The sequence below is a fragment of the Amphiprion ocellaris genome, chromosome 2, assembly GCF_022539595.1.
Source record: "Amphiprion ocellaris isolate individual 3 ecotype Okinawa chromosome 2, ASM2253959v1, whole genome shotgun sequence".
Lineage (NCBI taxonomy): Eukaryota > Metazoa > Chordata > Actinopteri > Pomacentridae > Amphiprion > Amphiprion ocellaris.
The window spans coordinates 26,934,476-26,952,034 of NC_072767.1; the positions used below are offsets into that span (position 1 = coordinate 26,934,476).

At 43.5% G+C, this 17,559-nt stretch overlaps 2 protein-coding genes across 4 annotated transcripts in view; one reads left to right on the plus strand and one right to left on the minus strand.

Annotated features, from left to right (window-relative positions):
- The first annotated feature begins 196 nt into the window (after positions 1-196).
- On the plus strand, positions 197-2,635 carry c2h19orf25 (chromosome 2 C19orf25 homolog). The gene is made up of 3 exons (XM_023281454.3): positions 197-379; positions 1,074-1,237; positions 1,782-2,635. Exons 2-3 carry the CDS (start codon positions 1,096-1,098, stop codon positions 1,961-1,963), a joined length of 324 nt encoding a protein of 107 aa, XP_023137222.1. The 5' UTR covers positions 197-379; positions 1,074-1,095; the 3' UTR covers positions 1,964-2,635.
- A 1,903-nt stretch (positions 2,636-4,538) lies between these two features.
- Positions 4,539-17,559, minus strand: part of apc2 (APC regulator of WNT signaling pathway 2) — a 43,040-nt gene continuing 30,019 nt past the window's right edge. For all 3 annotated transcript variants that reach the window (XM_023281443.3, XM_023281442.3, XM_055005920.1), the window contains exons 9-14: positions 17,026-17,425; positions 16,802-16,900; positions 16,081-16,220; positions 15,252-15,446; positions 14,593-14,807; positions 4,539-13,681 (exon numbers count right to left, since the gene is read on the minus strand). In XM_023281443.3, coding sequence (XP_023137211.2) covers positions 8,152-13,681; positions 14,593-14,807; positions 15,252-15,446; positions 16,081-16,220; positions 16,802-16,900; positions 17,026-17,425 — 6,579 coding nt within the window. In that variant the 3' untranslated portion in view covers positions 4,539-8,151. The remainder of the gene's footprint in view (positions 13,682-14,592; positions 14,808-15,251; positions 15,447-16,080; positions 16,221-16,801; positions 16,901-17,025; positions 17,426-17,559) is intronic.

The window sequence follows — 17,559 nt, forward strand, 5'->3', positions numbered from 1 at the left end:
GAAATTCAAGTACAAAGTACCTGCAGTAAAATAAAACGAAGTAATGTTAATAATTAAAAGCAAAGGCAATACCTCCCCCTTTTTTTCAGATGTCTCAGTTCCGACTTCAACACACTCATCAATTCTTCAATGTTTCTTTAAACAATGAGAGCCAGCCGCTGCAGGGGGGCGTGGCCAGCGTGCTGACGTGACGTGACACGTTGACGCAGAAGAACAGTGGACCTGCCGAGTTGTCCATTAGCTTTGTTTGCTAACTAATCTCAGCGTTTTCTCCAGAATTTGCCAATTTTCTGACCTTTAGTCCGGTTTAAGTTGCAGCAGTCGAGTTGAACAGCAGCCTAGATCCAGCGGAAAGTTTCAATCGGACGGATAATCTGTGGTAAGAGCTCTGGAAAACAGATAAGGCTAATGGTTGTGTTGTGTTAAAACACAATGCCGAGATCCGTTTACAGCTTAGGGAGTTACAACTAAACTTCCTGCCGACAAAATTACGCCTTTGAATATCTCTAACAACTACGCCTTAGCACTCCACGGGACACTCTTTTAGATTCGGCTTGTAAATATTTCACGGGGCTGCAACACATTTCCACATTCAGCCTGATTTCGCTAGCTAGCTAGCGCTGCTGTCTGCGGTGTGTTTGCTCGACGGTCGCCGACAGAAAGAATTAGCTCAAGTTAAATAAGTTTAGTCTGTGTTAATATAGATACCTCTTGGTTGATTTGAGCTATGCCGAATTGAAGAGCAACACGCAGCAATTCAGAAATGTTTTAAGCCATGTTCGTTAGAGATATACAACCACAAAAACACAGAAAACCTTAATGTAGTAGATACAGTAACAGAAGTCTGGATAACTTTTTATAGACGTCTTCATGTGCACCGTTTTAGGTAGGATCAGCAGTGCGGAGTGAATGCATACTAAACAAACAGGCAAATAAAGAGGTGTATCTTGTCAAAGGTGAATATTGCTGTTGGAAATAGGGCGGAGGTTCATTATTAATTAATGAAACAAAACACAGCAGTTAATCATTTTTCTTCAAGCAGTTTTTTAGCCTGCACCATGTTTGTGTCTCAGGAGAAGCTCGGCCTCCAGCAGAATGAACCTTGGCTCTAAAAGTAAGAAGCGAGTGGTGCTGCCCAGTCGGCCGGAGCCACCCACTGTGGACCAGATCCTGGAGGACATCAGCAAAGCTGCTCCTGATGATCTGGTGTTCAGCATCCTGGAGCAGACTGGAGAAAGTGAGTCCACACAGAGCAGCAGAGCCCTGGACAGACTAAACCTGCACAGGGACAGAGACGGATAGTTGTTATAGGCATGGCCATGCTGAGACCGTTACTCAAATTAAGGCAGCACAATGTCTCCTTTAGTTTTCTATAAAATAAAATAAATGTTTTACTGGCTGAAGACTCATAATATACCGGCTGCTAACCTGTATGTTACGGACTGTTCTCTTGTAGTTTACAGTGTTTACCTGCAGTTTACTGGCTGCTTTACCCAAAGCTGATCATTTGGTTGACCTGAGACTATTACAGACATTAGGGTGGAACATTTCTTCAGCGTATCCTATGGCTTGACCAGCAGTTTACTGATTGTTTTCCTGTAGTTTTACCAGATGGTTGATCTGTTCCTTTTCGACTTCTGACCTGCAGTTTGCTGGTTGTTGATCTGTAGTTAACTGGCTACAGACCTGCACTTTACCGCTTGATGACCTCCATGTTGCTGACTGTCCTCCTGTGGTTTCCCAGCTGGTCGACCTGTATTTACCAACTGTTTGTTCCTCAGACTCGCCCCGTCCTGCTGACACCGAGGTGGAGCTCCGGTTCCAGCAGTGTCGTCGGTTCCTGGAGCTGAACGAGAAGCTGGAAGAGGCTCAGGGTCGAATGCAGCAGCAGAGGGAGGAGCTCCAGGTGGTTGGAGAGCAGCTGGACAGAGATGTAGCTGAGGTCAAATGTCAAACACTCTGACTGGACACTTCCTGCTTTTACAGACTCTCTTCTTCTGTGTCGGGACGATTTCACTGAACTCTTTTCTACCTGAGTCAACCGTGAATCAGACTCTGGTGGAGCCTGAAGAACCTCAGGACTGAAACACATGTGAGGGTTGGTCCTGACGATGGCTGATTCACAATAAAAGCCTCCTGCTGACTGACCAGGCAGAAACTTTTAATGTGAAGCAGCAGAGAACGTGTGCTTTGAATCAGTAGAGTAAACAAGAAACAAGACTGACAACACATTTGAAATACCCCCTTTTTTTGTCTGATAACTGTATTGATAACTGAAAATCTGAATAGATTTCACAGAGTACTGACCACATTTTGATATGCCAATATCACAATATACAATAGACATACGCTGCTCCTACTACAAACAGTAATAACATTGGTTATTGTAACAATGCTTCTTGTTCTGTCCCTATTAAATAAACGTATAAATAAATAAAAATAACCTTTATTAATTTTTTTTGTACATTAAGTTTTTATTTGATGATCTCAAAATAAATACATTTCCACAGTGGGAAATGATGTTCAATATTTGTTTCCTGGAAAACCTTAACTGTGAGAAAGACAGATTGTCCTGTTTGTCAAGTTGTAAAGATGAGTGTTTGATTAGAGCTACAATTAAAATCAAGTAGCAGAACTGAGGAGTGACGTGTTATCAATAATTTAAAGCCTTGTTGCTTGTAAAGTGGACATGTGTTCAGACTGAATGTGAAGTCAGCTTCTGTCCAGAACACTGAGAAGCAGATGGTACAAAAAGTCTGAGTGGACAGATGGTTCACTGGAAACATTTAACTTAACAATGCAGGTTTTAGTCTGAGAACTTTTGTCCTTCGGTGTTGATTGGCTGTTGCTCCTGATGTGTATCCAGTCGACAGAGCTGTGGGCAGAACATTACTCGAGACCACAATACAGATATTGAGAGGTCGTGGCTTTAGAGCCAAAGTTTAGAGATGAAATGATTTCATTACAAATCTGTGGCTTCAGATTTTGTATTTAATATCAAACCAAGGGTTGTACTATGACGGTCAGGAGACAACTGATGGCAGCAGCGAGTTTGGTGACACTACAGTACATAAGAGTGAAGTTAATGGATTTTATTACGAATAAAAATTATTTAAAATTCAAATTTTGTACTTAATATCAAACCAAGTGTTGTAGTATGACCAGCAGAAGCCAATTGATGGCTCCAGTGATTTTGGTGACACTACAATGTATAAGAGTGAAGTTATTGAATTTTATGACAAATAATAATAAAAAAATGAAAATTCCCTAAAATTCAGATTTTGTGTTTAGTGTCAAACCAAGAGTTGTAGTATGACCAGCAGGAGACAATTGATGGCTGTAGTAAATTTGGTGACACTACAGTGTATAAAAGTTAAGTAATTGAATATTTGTGTAGTGCCTCTCTTCGCTGTTGCAGCGGTTTTGCTATTTGCAGACGGTCCCTGTTCACTCGTCGCACAGCCGGCTGCTCATAGACATCAATGTTATTCTGCAGCTTGAAAGACAGCGACTTTTGATAAAACTGGCCTTGTAGCACATTGTCTAGCTTACAGCGATGGGAAAGAGGCATTGTTTATGTTTTTACAACGTATATCTCATAAGTTATTGATGCCGGAAGTCCGAATCTGTGAATATCTTGCCAACTTTACCTAACTGCGTCCTCACCGGCGTCTCTCCTCTTCTCCCGCAGCTGGGTCCAGGAACGCAGGTAAATAGATGATGATCCGCTCAGGTGTCTCCTCCAAGCCTCCGCCACCACCATGCCTCCCTTGTCCTCCCGTCCTCACCAGCAAAACGCGACAACAAAGTCCTATCAGCCGTTGCTGAACTTTTCAAATCAGTTTTTGACTTGTGTTAAAGGGGCTAAGCCAATACTTTAAGCCATTGAGAGCATCCAACCGGGAATCATAAAAACGGAATTGACGCGCTTAATAACCGAACTAACGAACGACAGTCCAACTCGTTTTAACTTGCTTTGAACACAGTGTCTTTATTGGTTTCCCCAAAACTCAAAAGTGCACAAATTCCCATTCACAAGTTGCCGTTCGGCATTCAGCATTCCGCGTTCGGCGTTTAGCGGTCAAAAACTGACTTGTCCCCTTCCGGCTGGAAACCCTACCTAGCCACAAGGGTTCCTACCTTATATAGGTAAAATAGACGATCAATTAATTACAAGTGAAACCCACTGACACCAATATAATTTACAGAGCATATTTCATATCTGCTCCTACAACTAATTAAATGCATCCAACGCTTTAAGATGTTCAATTTGTATTATATACAAAAAGAAAAGTACTAGAACCTCAAAATAGAGCAGCCGGAATGGAGTCTGTACTTTCCAATAAATCCTCTTTTAATGAACGAATCAATAAATCGGTGCCTGTTTGCATTAACTCCATGTTGATTCTGAACTCCCTGATTTAATTTAATCAGGGAGTTCAGAATCAACAAAATACAAAATAAAAGCACACTGACAGCCAGCATATAGACTGGTGATGTCTTCACTGTGTCTGTATGAAGGAGAGTCGACGCTGCAGTTTAAGGAAACACGTCACTGTTTATTGGATGAAAACATTTATAATGACACACGTCTGTTGTTTCGCCTATTTCACATGACGCCTCGGCGGCCTCGTTCCTGCTCCAGACTCCAGCCGGACGGGAACGAAGCCGTCAACAGTGATGGCGACAAACTTCCAGGATCGTCTTTAATGAATTCTCCGCTCGTCTCATTCACAGTTTTCATCACGTTTAATCTGGAGGGGCTGTTAAAGTGATTCTCCGCCTTAAATCTGTCTTTTCTGTGTCAAACACTCAGCTGCAGATTGTGAATCCACCTTAAATCTACAGCTGTGGGTTGTGAGCTCAGACCAGATGTTCTCGTTCGACTCAGTCCTATGGCTAAATACTTACATTCGTGATTGATTAATATACAACATATTTTCTCAATCATTTACTTTACATTATGAAATGGCAAGAAATGTCCGTCACAGTTTCCCTGAAACAAAGATGATGTTATTAAATGTCTTGTTTTGTTGATTATTCAATTCATTATCAAGCAGCTGATTTTTTTCTTTACACCTAAGAAGCCAGAACCACAAAGTCTTTGACGTTTCTGCAGGAAATATGCCTTAAATTATTGTTCAAAACAATGACTCATGTTAACTGATGGACTGATTTTGCAGGATTTTCTGACAAGGAGAAACCTTTCCACTGTAAGAACTACACTTCCCACATACAGAAACAAAAAAATGTGATTTAACTCGACAAACTACTGTGCTGTTTGCTGTGGTGGAAAAAATTGAGACTAAAAAAAATGTGCAGAAATGAATTAACTCTTGCTCATTTTAAAATTAAAAAATGATTGAAAGTTAATTAACTTTAGCCAAATGACTAATTGTTGAATAAATGTTTATGTCAGTGACTCAGTCTACTGCAGCTGAAGAAAGCACAACCAAATTTCTTACTTGCAGCACATTTGTCCATAAATTTGCATGTGTTTTCTTAAGCTGCAGTGTGTTGAGCTCTATCAGTGACTGTATTTAAGAGACTCCTCAGCATCTTCCATTTCCCGCAGATGTTCTACTTTCAATCGAGTGTTTAATACTCAGACAGATTTTGGTCGTGTTGTCACTTTTAGATCTTTAAATATCTGTTGGGACTTGAGAAGGCTGCGCTCAGAAGCTACTGGGGTTTTATTCAAACATGCTTTGGGAGAACAGGAGGAAGGTTTTCAGGAATAAACAGCCCCTTTAGTATAGATGAAGTTTGGTTCCATCCAGCTCACATGGAAGAGTGATGGTACAACTACAGAGAATATTCATTGTCTTTATGTTCTTCTCCACCTATCACTACTTTTACAGCAACACAGTTAAGCAGATATTAACACGTTATAGAGACTTAACTCCTGCGAGCCCGTCCACTCAAAGCCCAACCTGATCTTTTAGAAATACTCGACAGCAAACAGAACCTGAATCTAGCAGCAAACACAGATTAATTACCAGAGAGAGGCGTGTTTGTTCGTCTACGCTGACACTTTATATCGTTGTGCAGCACAGGAATACAGTAACGCTGTCATCGGGCTTGAGAAAGTATTTCACCGCTGAATAACCACATGATCCAGCGTCCACAATGTTAACAGGTGTGTGTATACAGTCAGTGAATATATTAGCATGCTGTCAGGCTTCTTCTGCCCACCGGAAGCTTCTGTAAATCTGCATGTTATTTACAATACTGATTAAGACACAGCAGAGAGTGAAGAGAGCAGAGTCAGCTGACAGGATAATATTTTCTGTGATGGAAACGGAGGGAACATTTGTGATGAAGCTAAACTTCATGTTTATAATCTGAACTGTATCAGATCACTGCAGTGCTCAGATCTCCATCTTTACGTTAACACTCAGTTTTAAGGTGAATTTCACTTATGTTGATTTATCATGTAATTAGTTTTATAAATGAATGTGTCCAATACAACAGCCATGATGGCATAAATTCTACTTTTACAAAGCTGTTACATCTTTGACATCGTCAAAAAGGTGATATTATACCTTAGAATGGACGGGGATTTACCTATTATTAATTATTAAATAACAATAGTCGGCACTGGTTATGTTTTTTTTTTTTTTTTTTACTGATTCCCAATAAAATAATTAATTTTAACAATGTGCTACTTTGGCATGCAGGCAACAGCTACACATAATGCCCCGCCCACAGCTCTACCTGATTGGTTTAGCGTCACAAGCTGTAGCCAATCAGCACTGAAGGTAAAATGTTGAAAAGTCCTCCGAATTAAAAATGTAAAACAGTAAGAGAATGTTATGTTCAACTTTGTGCTATTTCAAGTTTCAACACCAACAGTTTCATTTTAACTGCAAATATATATCAGCTACAGTAATCCGTAATCTGTCTTGATCAGTTGGAATCTGTCTCAGGCTGAAAAAACAATATTATTTGGCTCCTACTGTCAAGGTCAAAGTGGGAGGTGGTGATTCTTTATACCTTCCCTCATTGTGTAGGTTAACGCTGTGGAACATTACACATAAACAAGTAGGTTTATCACCTTGCTGACACAAACCGAAGATGTAGAAGTAGAACTCATGGCAACCCAGGTGACGAGTTGGACAAAATGCTTAGTGAGTGTATAGTGACATTCTAACATTAAATATTTACGGTTAAGCCTGAAATTATGCATTCCCATGGCAAATTTAGATTTGCTCAGTAATCACTGGCAACACCTTTATTTGCCACTATAGCAATCAAACTGCTAACAAGCTTTTTGCAGGTCTCCACTGGGAATTTGAATATTTTTTGGCTGAACCTTGTAATAGACTTTATCCACAGTTCTCACTTAAGTTCATTAAGGTAGGCATTAGTCTTTCAAATGTATTAATTTTTGGACTCCAAGAACATGGAACCAGGCTCTGAAATGAGTCAATTTTTGCCAATTGCTATATTTATAGTTTTAAGTTTTGAACTGGAGACATTTTATCCTGTCACCCTGCAGATGAAAGTAAAACCAGGCATCCACAGCTTGAGTGTTGATAGACTGACAATTGGAATAAAAGGGACAGTAATAATAATCTGAAGTAATGCGTCATCACAGATGTGTCCCCCCAACCTACTGGGCTGCAACAGGAAACATATTATTCAGCTGAGTGGTGAAGCAAGGGCGCAAAGCATTGATGCATTTTATGTAAAAAATACTTTACATGTCAGTGTTTGTCAACAGTCCGCCACAGTTTGTACCTTTTCAGGTGGAAGTCCAGCTGAGTTATCATTCAAAAGTTTGCATAAGATTGTTCTTTTTATCAGTTGTGTTCCAGAAACTGATGGTGATTGATGTGCTGAAATTATTGTCTTTATGTTTTCACTACATTTCTATCAGGCAAATACAAAAAAAGTACAAAAAGATGCACTTATTCCTTCTCATGGGAGATTTCTCTCTGTAGTGCATCTGGTGGTCCATTCATGTCTCAATACATACATCCAACTCTGTATGAATGGGAGGTGGAAGCTATGATCAATTGTTCAGAGAGGAAATCTTGAATGGGGTAAGTAAAGGGTCAATACCCGAGGTATAGGGACCAGCACGCTTCACATCTGTCCATCTGAGTGCTGAGTATTATTCAGGAGTCGAGCAGTCATCCAAACGCACTACGACTCGCCTTTTCCCCCCGACTTTTCGCTGATTGGGGCTGCTTGACATTGTGTGTCTTGCAGGCAGCAGGCCATCGGGCTGGGGGTGTAGTTAAATGGAGTGACCCGGGCTGCCTTGCTCGGGGATCCTTGGCGGAAAGTGACAACTCCGCCCACGTAGCTGTCTGATGTTCCTGTGGAGACGGTGCTCTTCAGTGAGCCCTCTGAATCTCCATCCTGCAGGTTACTCCCAGAGGTGGCGCTGATCTTCCTGAGGAGGGCCAATCTCGCTACGTCCTCAGAGATCACCGTAGTGGCATCGACTGTTGGCGAGGTGCTCGAGTTGGTCTTGTTATTTGGAAAATCCTCCGTCTGGACTGTCGCGTCGCTTGTTTTTCGAGATGCAAGTAAAATGGTTGGCAGTTTTCCTGGAAGAGCTGGTAGCTTTGGCTTTTCCCCATCAGGAGAAGGCACCAGAGGTAATGCATTGGCTGGCAGAGTGCTTTTCAAGATCTGAGGTACATCTTCATCCCTGATGCGTCTCCAGGTGACTCCGTCATTTAGCCGAGATGCAGATCTCTGCCCTCTCTTCTTTGTATCATCCTCGCTCTTTGCTCTACCACTCGAATCAGATGATGAAGAGCGCAATGAAGAACGACTAGTCACTCGGCTAAGTATGTTGATGCTTGGCGATGAGGCGTGACGCTTAAAGGTGTCTTTGTCTTGTTGCTGCCTGACTCCAGACACTCTGCCAGGCCCGTTTCGCTGGGCTACCCTGCAGGGGCTTTCGGAGCTGGTTCTCCTGGATGGGCGTCTCGCAGAAAGGTCCCTTTCACTGGATGTGGCTCTTGACAGGCCTGTAGTCTGCTTCTGAAGGCCAGGGTTTGACCTCTGGACTCGCTGTGCTGATGCTGGATCTTTAACCTGCACCCTTCGAGGGGTTTGCACAGCAGCCTTTAATTCCTGACAGCGTGATGAGCAGAGAAAGACGGCTGAAGCTCCAGGAACTGCTCTGCGAGGGGATCCGTTCTGAGATCCGGGTGTGTTGCGAGCAGCGCCATCACGTCTCAGCACCGTCTTTGATTCCTTAATGAAAGTCAGCTGTCTCAGAAATCCACTGCGATCTGACTCACCCCCACTGGAATGGACAGACGTCATCCTGACCAGGTCAAATCGATTAGCTGGAACCACCCTTTTCCCGTTGGCCTGATTTGGTTGTCTGGTTGTTTGGTTAGTTACCAGTGGTGACAGAGGTCTGGGCTGTCTGACTGAATTTTGCATAAAAGGGATTCGAACAGGTGACTTCTGAGTCTTAGGTGGTGGGGATTTTTCGTTTTGATTCACAACAGGAGAGCGTCCCTTCCTTTCAGGTGGGCTACTAGCCGGTGGGCTACTAGCTGGCGTGGTGCTCTTTTTCTGGATAGATTTATTGGTCTGAGTTGGGGATGTTATCTTCTTCTGTGACTGTTTGGATGGTGTGGAGCTCTGTGAGGATCCAGAGGAGGAACTTTTTGGTATCCTTGGAGGTGGAGTAGAGCTCCTCTTTGGCAAAGACAACTCTGTGTCCTGGGGATGGCCAAGTCGGTGGAGGCTCTTTGATCTGTGCTGAGCGAGGTTTGGGTTCTTTGGAGTATCTGTCTTAGTTGGTACTTTCCTGGGAGGAGGTCTTTGTGATGGAGCTGTCTCTTTTTTCGGTGTATAGATCACCGTTCTGCCTCTAAAAACCACAGGTAGGTTAGGAACTGGTTTGCGCTGTGCAAAGTCCAAAGGTTTATTTGCCTTTTTGTCTTTAGCAAACTTTCTTTCTTTGGGCGTGAAGCTGGATGTTGACATGAATGAAAGGACTGATTCAGTCTCTTCAGATGATGGCTCTTGAGACTTTGATGCCTGCAGCCCAGTGACGACACAATTAGCACCTTCCTGTATGGCTCTCCATTCAACACTGTTGAGGTCTGAATCTTTATCCCATGCCATATCATCACTATCCATTTCCTCGTCCATGTCCCACCCATCTGAGACCTTTTGTTTTTGTTTCTGAGTATTTTCTTTCTTCTTCCTGGCAGCCATCTTCCTTCTTTGCTTGGGCATGGCAGACGTTATGCATTTCTGAAGCAGGTCATCCTCTGAGTCCATGCTGACGGAGCTCGGCGAGCTTTGCTCTTCGTACTGGCAGTGAATGGTCACGGGCTTTGTTTGTTGCACCATATTCAGAGATTTGTTGTGTCTGTTCTTGTACCATATTTGCTGGGCTTTTGATTTATGATCATCAAACTCAGCATCACTGAGTGAACTAAGAGAGGAGCTAAGCGAGTAACACGCTAGGGATTCATCCTTTATCAGATTCTGTTTAATCCGGTGAAATCCTCGGGCCTTTGCTTGGGAATTATCTATCCAGCCAATATTTGTCATGCTTCGAGACAGTGTATTTCTACTTGCTTCCTTGATCTGTTTTCTACTTGTTCGTTTTGTTCCTTCTTCATTTTCATCTTCATAGAAGCCATTACTGTCCTCTGAAGAACGGGTCAGTTGTCGAAAGATTCCTTTTTGCGACCCCATGTTGAGGTTACTTTCTGTGTTTTGCTTTATGACAGGCAGCTCCAGTTTCCTGACAGGGCATTGACGCCTCTTTTGCTGAGGAGACTGATCACGATTCTTTTGGTTGGCCACTCGATCAGCTACCTCTTTGCTCTGCATCAGCACCCTCTGAGTAGGAATGACATGTTTCGTTGTTCGGCTCATTTGTATCTCAGGTGGGTAGTTCATCCTGTTGGGTTTGTGGAAGTGTGAGAATATCCTCAAGTCTTCAATCCTTTTTGCTTCATCATCAATCAGTTCCTGTTTATTCATGCCTTTAGCAGTGCAGTCCTTTGCCCCCCTCTCCTTCACTGGATACTGAAGTGTTTCATCACTTAGTGATGTTGTGCTAGAGAAGTTGACAGGTGTACCTTCTGCTGAATCTGTGAAGGACGAATCATCGAATTTGAAGTCTTTTTGTGGGATGACGATTCTCCTCCCAGGACACATTTGGGTTTTGCCATTTGGGAGCATCATGTAAACGGGGAGATGGATTGGTTTTCGGATCTGGGAACTGAGGATATGAGGAGGGATGGTGGTCATAAGTGAAGGCCTTACTTTTCTGAACTTAGAGGGCATTGCTGAGTTAATGCATTCCTTTAAGATTTCAATGTCATCGTCTGAGTTGCCTTCACTGTATCGTTCCCCATTGTCAATTCCCTGCTCATCTTCATCAGGGAAGGGGATACTCTTGTCGTTTTGCTGGAGTAGGGGAGTTAATTTTAGCTCCACATCTTTTTGTATGTAATGCTCATGAAGCGGCAAAGCACTTAAGCTGGAAGCACAAGAGAAGTTTTCAGTCGGCTTTTCCACAGTGAAGTAGATCATGGTGTCCAGGTCAGGAGGAAGGTTGAACCTCTCCTTGGAGTCTGCAATCTCCATGAACTTCCGCAGGCTGCTTTCCCACTGCCCTGCTATACCTGTGCTCTGGGTTTCTGGTCCATTAGACTCGACACAACATGGAGTTTTACTGCGACTAGGAGGCATAGTTTGTCCTGGGCTGTCAGGAAGATCACTTGGGCTTATTGTTCCATCAATCATCTCACTGCATGGATCACTTTGGATTGAGCTGGCAATAGATGGAGACTCAAAGCTGCCCAGTGAACTGACAGAGCTACAACGACTCATCACCAGGGGTGTTTCATGTATGTAGTTCTCAGATGAGCTGGATGGAGATCTGTCTTCTAATATGGCAGGTGAAGCTCCTCGCAGGAACACCTTCTCCCTTTTGGCAGGACAGGGTATCCCGATGGCATCTGTCTCTTTGCTGGGGAAGGTTTTTGAGTCCGTCAACAACAGCTGGCTGTCACTCAGATCCTCCAAGGTTTCATCCTCTTCCACTCTCTTCACCACTTCCCCATCTTCCACTTCAATTATCTCTAATGATGAGTCACTCTCCAGCTCATTCTCACTTTGTCCGTCCAGCGCTCCATCGCCAGAGGAGAGGGAGGACAGTGAGCTGCAGCGGGAGAAGCAGATAGGGGTGTTTTCAACAGAATACTTCTGGACCGTCTCCATGGTGCCGATGGTTGGACTTCTGGTGGAAGTCATTGGAGAAAACTTTGTAATACTCCCCCCAGTCATCACAGTAGGTACCCATGCCTGCCTCCTCATTGCTTGGGCCGCCTGGACATTGATGGCTGTCTTTGCTACACCAAATTTGGCCACACTCTGAATAAGTGGAACTTGTTGATAAGAAGGAGACAGTTTAATGGAAGTCATGCTAACATCAGAGGACATCTTAGTAGATGCACTGACAGGTGTTTGTACAGGTGGCTCTTGGTTCTTTTCTGCATCTCTGTTGCGGAGCTCTAGAGGCTTCAAGTCTTTGTTGTCTACAGAGTCTCTTTCTGGAATGTCTTGCTGGGTTGTCTCATTTAGGACAGCAGGCCCCACATTAAGATACTGTTGATGAGCCACCTTGAGATCAAGTTGGTTTGGTCGCTGTTGCTGCATCATTAGAGCTCTTGGGGCAGGCCGCATCTGGTCTTTGCTGCCGCAGTAGCCATCACTGGTGCTTCCACTGTTCAGGCTGTCTGTTGATACACTTGAATGAGCAGTTTTGAGACGTAAGAGGGCGTGAGCTCTGTTGAGGCGTTCTCTGTGAGCCAAGCTGCTTGTATCGGACAGACGACAGGGGGAGCAAGACTTTGCCCGGGCTTCATTGAATTCATCCAGTCCATAGGGCCAGTCTGCCAGGTGGTCCTCAGAGCTGAGGCTCAGGCTGTCCTCAGAGGATGTGTGCATGGTGATGTCCTCCACCAACCTGTCGATTTTGGCAACCGTGTTGGTAATCTTTTTGGCAAGCTTCTCTGCAGCAGCAGAGACCACATCGTCAGGAGGAGCGTGTCTCTTGTCGACCATATGAGGCGGGTCTACATCTCTCTCAGGTTCACTGTCCCTCTTGCGGGGCTGATTTTGCAGGAAGTTAGAGTTGGTCAGAAACATGGACAGCATTGAGAAGCTTCCAGTGTCCAGGCTGCTGGAGACATTGGGGGCCTCATCATCATCAAAGCAACCAGAATCAGATGCGTAATCCTTTGCCAGACTCTCAATGTGCCGTAGCGGTTTATTGAGGGTCAGGTGCTTGGGGCTCTGTTTCTCCAGGGTATCAAAGGTCTCTGCTAAGTGTTTAGCATCCAGCTCTGCCTCCAGAGCCTTCTGTTTCCTCATGTAGAGCGAGGGCATACATGAGCCAGGGGATACGACAGCAGCATCTTTATATTTCAAGGGTCTATTGGTGAGGAGGTTTCTTAGAGCTGCAGCGCTGCCCATGGCTATCATCTTGTGCTTAGAGTGGATCAAGTTGCGCAGCATGCTAACTGCCCCAAGGTCCCACAGCAGCTCCTGGTCTTTTGGACTCCTAGCTGAGAGGTTCCAGAGAGTCCCGCAGGCGTTACTGACTATGGTCAGGCTGTGGGAGCGCAGGTGCTGTAGCAGAGTCTGGAGGCAGTTGTGGTCCCTGAGGATTTGCCTGTGCAGTAACAAAAAAAGCAAAAGGTATTTTAATAACTTTCTTTCATTGAACTGAAGTAAATTATTACTTAACGTAGTCACTGTTGTGGATTTAGCCCATTTTAATACATATATCCTTTGCATCACTGCTGGGCTTTTTTCTCAACCTAAGTATTTTTAAATTGTGTAATCTGATTTCCTTCTTACAGAGCTTCCTGAAGGCAACAGTGAGAACTTTTTGAGGACTACTTTTGTATTGTTTTTAGTCTGCTTTTCATTCTTTCTGATATATATGGACAGTTGGAGTTGATCCAATTCTAACACATCAGTTTAGGGAAGCACACTGCAGATACTTCAGAAATAACTTCTTGTTGCATTTATTGCTCATTATTCATTTTAAATCTGCAAAATACAGCTAATACTTCTTCTACTGTTTATTACAGTCATGACTAACATAGTGTATAGCACCATATTCGGATGACACTATGCAGCCAGTTTTAATCCCTCAAAAGAGGTAGTTAGAAACAAGCCCGATTTTCATTTTTCAATTCTTTTACAACATGTCTGAAGTTTACGTAAAATTTGCTTGACAATAATGAACACACAGCCCATGACAGATGTGTTTATTTAGGAAATGGAATGTAAAGCAAATTAGGAAAGAATGCAAGCCAAATTCTCGGCAGGACCTTAACAGGGCTCTGAACCTTCCATATACCTATTTGATTTAAAATATAGGAAAAGCTATTGTCTAACTTGTTACTTCAACTGAGGGCCACTTACTGACTTTTTTCAGATGGTCTTTCTCAGAAGATGTAATGTGCTCATTTGTTGTTATTTGTTGAGACCATGGGACGTAGTTTAAATAAATAATAGCCTTTTGTGGTCAAACAGTAGGACAGTTCCTTATTAACGTGACTGTTAAGAACCCACCTGTAGTCTTCTCGTGTAGCGACCAGACTCGACACATTTCTGAGGATTCCTCCGCCGCTCTCGATGATGGCAAGTGAGTTTGTCTGGCAGCGGTATGTCAGTGTGCTGACCAGGAAGCCCAGAGCTCCGTCCACCGAGCAGATTGCCACTTTGTTGTCAATGCTGTGAGCCGACATGTTCCACAGAGCACTCAGAAGACTCTTCAATGTCGACTCCTACACAACAAAAGCAGGTGCATGTCTGTAGTTATCAGTCATCAAAGACATAGTAATACTAAATAAGGTTGACTCGTGAATTCTGGCTGAGTAAAAATCCAAAAGTGGTTATAAATAAATGCTTAAAAGTCCTCATCAGTCAGTTAAAACTAAGGAGGTCACCTGGATGACAGTGAAATGAGCTAATGCACACATAAGTTCAACCACGACATTGTATTGTACAGCTAATTTACCGGAAACTTTTCCCATAATTTAATTAAAATCCACTGCTGTTTATCTTTATATTGCAGAATGTTTACAAGAAAGTCCTCTTAATTCTGTTTGTCAAAGAACAGCTTGCCTCTCGGTGAGGATGTAGAAGAGAATATTTTGTAATCATTTGCAATGATAACAATAACTCCGATATCACCCATGATTGTCTGTGGGTTGGTTTGTTTCAGTTACCTTGGTGGCCTGCAGAGCGCAAGTCATTAGTGCAGACACACAGCCGATGTCTCTGAGGACCCTCTTGCTGCTGATGTCGGCCCTCCAGGACAAGTTCCTCAGGATGCTGGAGACCACCTGATGGAGCTCCTCACTGTCAGAGGCCAGCTGGGCCACCAGAGCCTGGAGGCAGCTCTTCTTTGAACACAGGGTGGCCTGAAGGAGGAGTGTGTTAGTGTGGGGCTGGCAACATTTCGAAAATAGCAGAAGCGAAAACTCAAACACAAATCTCATATCTGCAAAATGCTCATTGTATAAACTAGTGAATTTACAACTTCATTTTTCAACATGAAAAACTGCATAGGTGTGTTTAGTTTCTTCAGTGTTGTGGCTCCAGGCCACTGTGATGTAGTCTCATAGTAAAGCTAGTTTATGGTTCTGTTTGTCTTATTATACCACAGTCAACAACATGCCTAACACAAGGGCACCATAGTGTTAATGCCATTTGTGGTCAAAATTGTGTTGAAGCTTATTAATTCTAACCTTGAGGCTAACAATATGTTGATGGTAACCAAGGCTAACAGTGGCTCCCAAACAGGGACACTGGAGATCACATCACTGTTATTACTGGTGATTTTTTTTCTCCTTGTACATGTGTGAGTTTTCTCCGGGTACTCCGGCTTCCTCCCACAGTCCAAAAACACACTGCTTAATCGTTGATCAAGCGGTGTATAACTAATGGATGGACGTTTAATTCACATATAATCTTATTTTCTCATCGCTCCATTATCAGACTGTTTGAAGGTAACTGGTCTTAATTATTCTCTGTGATTCTCTGCTTTGTGCGTACCTTGTTGACGACGTCCCCAAACGTGAGGTTTGTGAGGGCCATTCCTGCATAACGGCGCAAAGCCATGTTGATGGGGTCATTCTGCATGCCGTACATGTCCTGGTCCAGGTGGATCAGATCCGCCACTACCTGCAGTCCGCCTGCAAACAAAAACCCAACCTTTATCCAGGTCAAAGCACTAACACCTCAACTTCACAATACTGCATTCAGAAGCCTACTGCAGTAAAATAACTTGGTATTATCAGACAAATGTTCTCTGGCGCTAACATAATTAAGTAACATTTTACTGTTGAATTTCTTAGTTACCAAATGGAGGAAAGGAAAAGAAAAAAGGGAAAAACAATGTTCTGATACACAAATTTATAATGTTTAACTTTCTCTTGTGACATTTTGGATAATTTCAGTTATTTAAATGAAACCATGTGACAAGTTTGGAGGTAAAATCACAGCTTTCTGCAGCTTCAACAACTCAATCATTTTTGTTGATGCAACCACTTAGACAGTGATTTTAGTAGATGGTGAACATGGTTGGAAACCACTGATTTATTTTTTTAATATGTTGTACTTCAGAAAATATGTAAATCTTCATCCTACCAGATACTAAAATTGTCCAAAAAATGTAGTGCAGTATATAGTTCAGTATTTCCTCTGAAGTGTACTTGTGTAAATGTGAGAAAAGGTTTAAGTGATGAATTAAACTGGTTGTTGATGTCCCACCCACCTAGTTCATTCATGGCTCGGCGATACTCCTCTTCAAAGGAAAGTTTCATGATGGCACACATGGCCTGACAGATCTGAGGGTCCACAGGTTCGGGGATATCTGCACAACAGAAACAAAAGAGAATCAAACCAAAAATTATTTTATGCAGGTTTACACAACAACAAACTGTGATTATTTGTCAACACTATTCAGGTTTGTTCAGGATGTGAGGAGACTTTGCTCACCTGTGGTTTTAGTTCCTCCAGGTGAAGGTGTCCCAGCATGGCTCTCGATCCAGTCCCAACCACTGTCGCAGTAGGTCCGGATCTGCTCCAGCATGTGTAGGACCCTCATCTCGCGGCGGGCCTGGCCCTCGTCCTGCTGGGAGTAGATGATATTGTGGAGGGCGGCACTGGCTCTGGACTTGGCCTCGCGACTGCAGCCCGTCACAGCGCTGCCCGTGGCCGTCTCCCCGCCACCTCCACCAGGAGCCTCGTGCAGGATCTGGACCAGTAGTGGGACACAGCCGGACTTTCTCATGGCGATGCAGCTGTCCTGAGAGCTGGACAGAGCCAGCAGAGTGCGGGACATCTCCTCCTTATCTCTGTTAGCCAGCATAGACAGCAGCCAGAACACCATCTCCACCTGAGGAGGGCGCACAGTTAACAGTGTGATGCACTTCCACCTGAAGATATAGTAACTGTCAGGACACCAGTAAGGAGGGGACAGAATCTGAATCCTGCAATCAGAACTGAACTAGAACCAGGACACTCATTCTG

What these genes read in the sequence shown, in the direction of transcription:
- c2h19orf25 (XM_023281454.3), top strand. Translation starts at nt 1,096, where the DNA reads ATGAACCTTGGCTCTAAAAGTAAGAAGCGAGTGGTGCTGCCCAGTCGG. An exon ending in CCTGGAGCAGACTGGAGAAA is followed by an intron (nt 1,238 to 1,781) that starts GTGAGTCCACAC and finishes TTTGTTCCTCAG; the next exon opens with ACTCGCCCCGTCCTGCTGAC.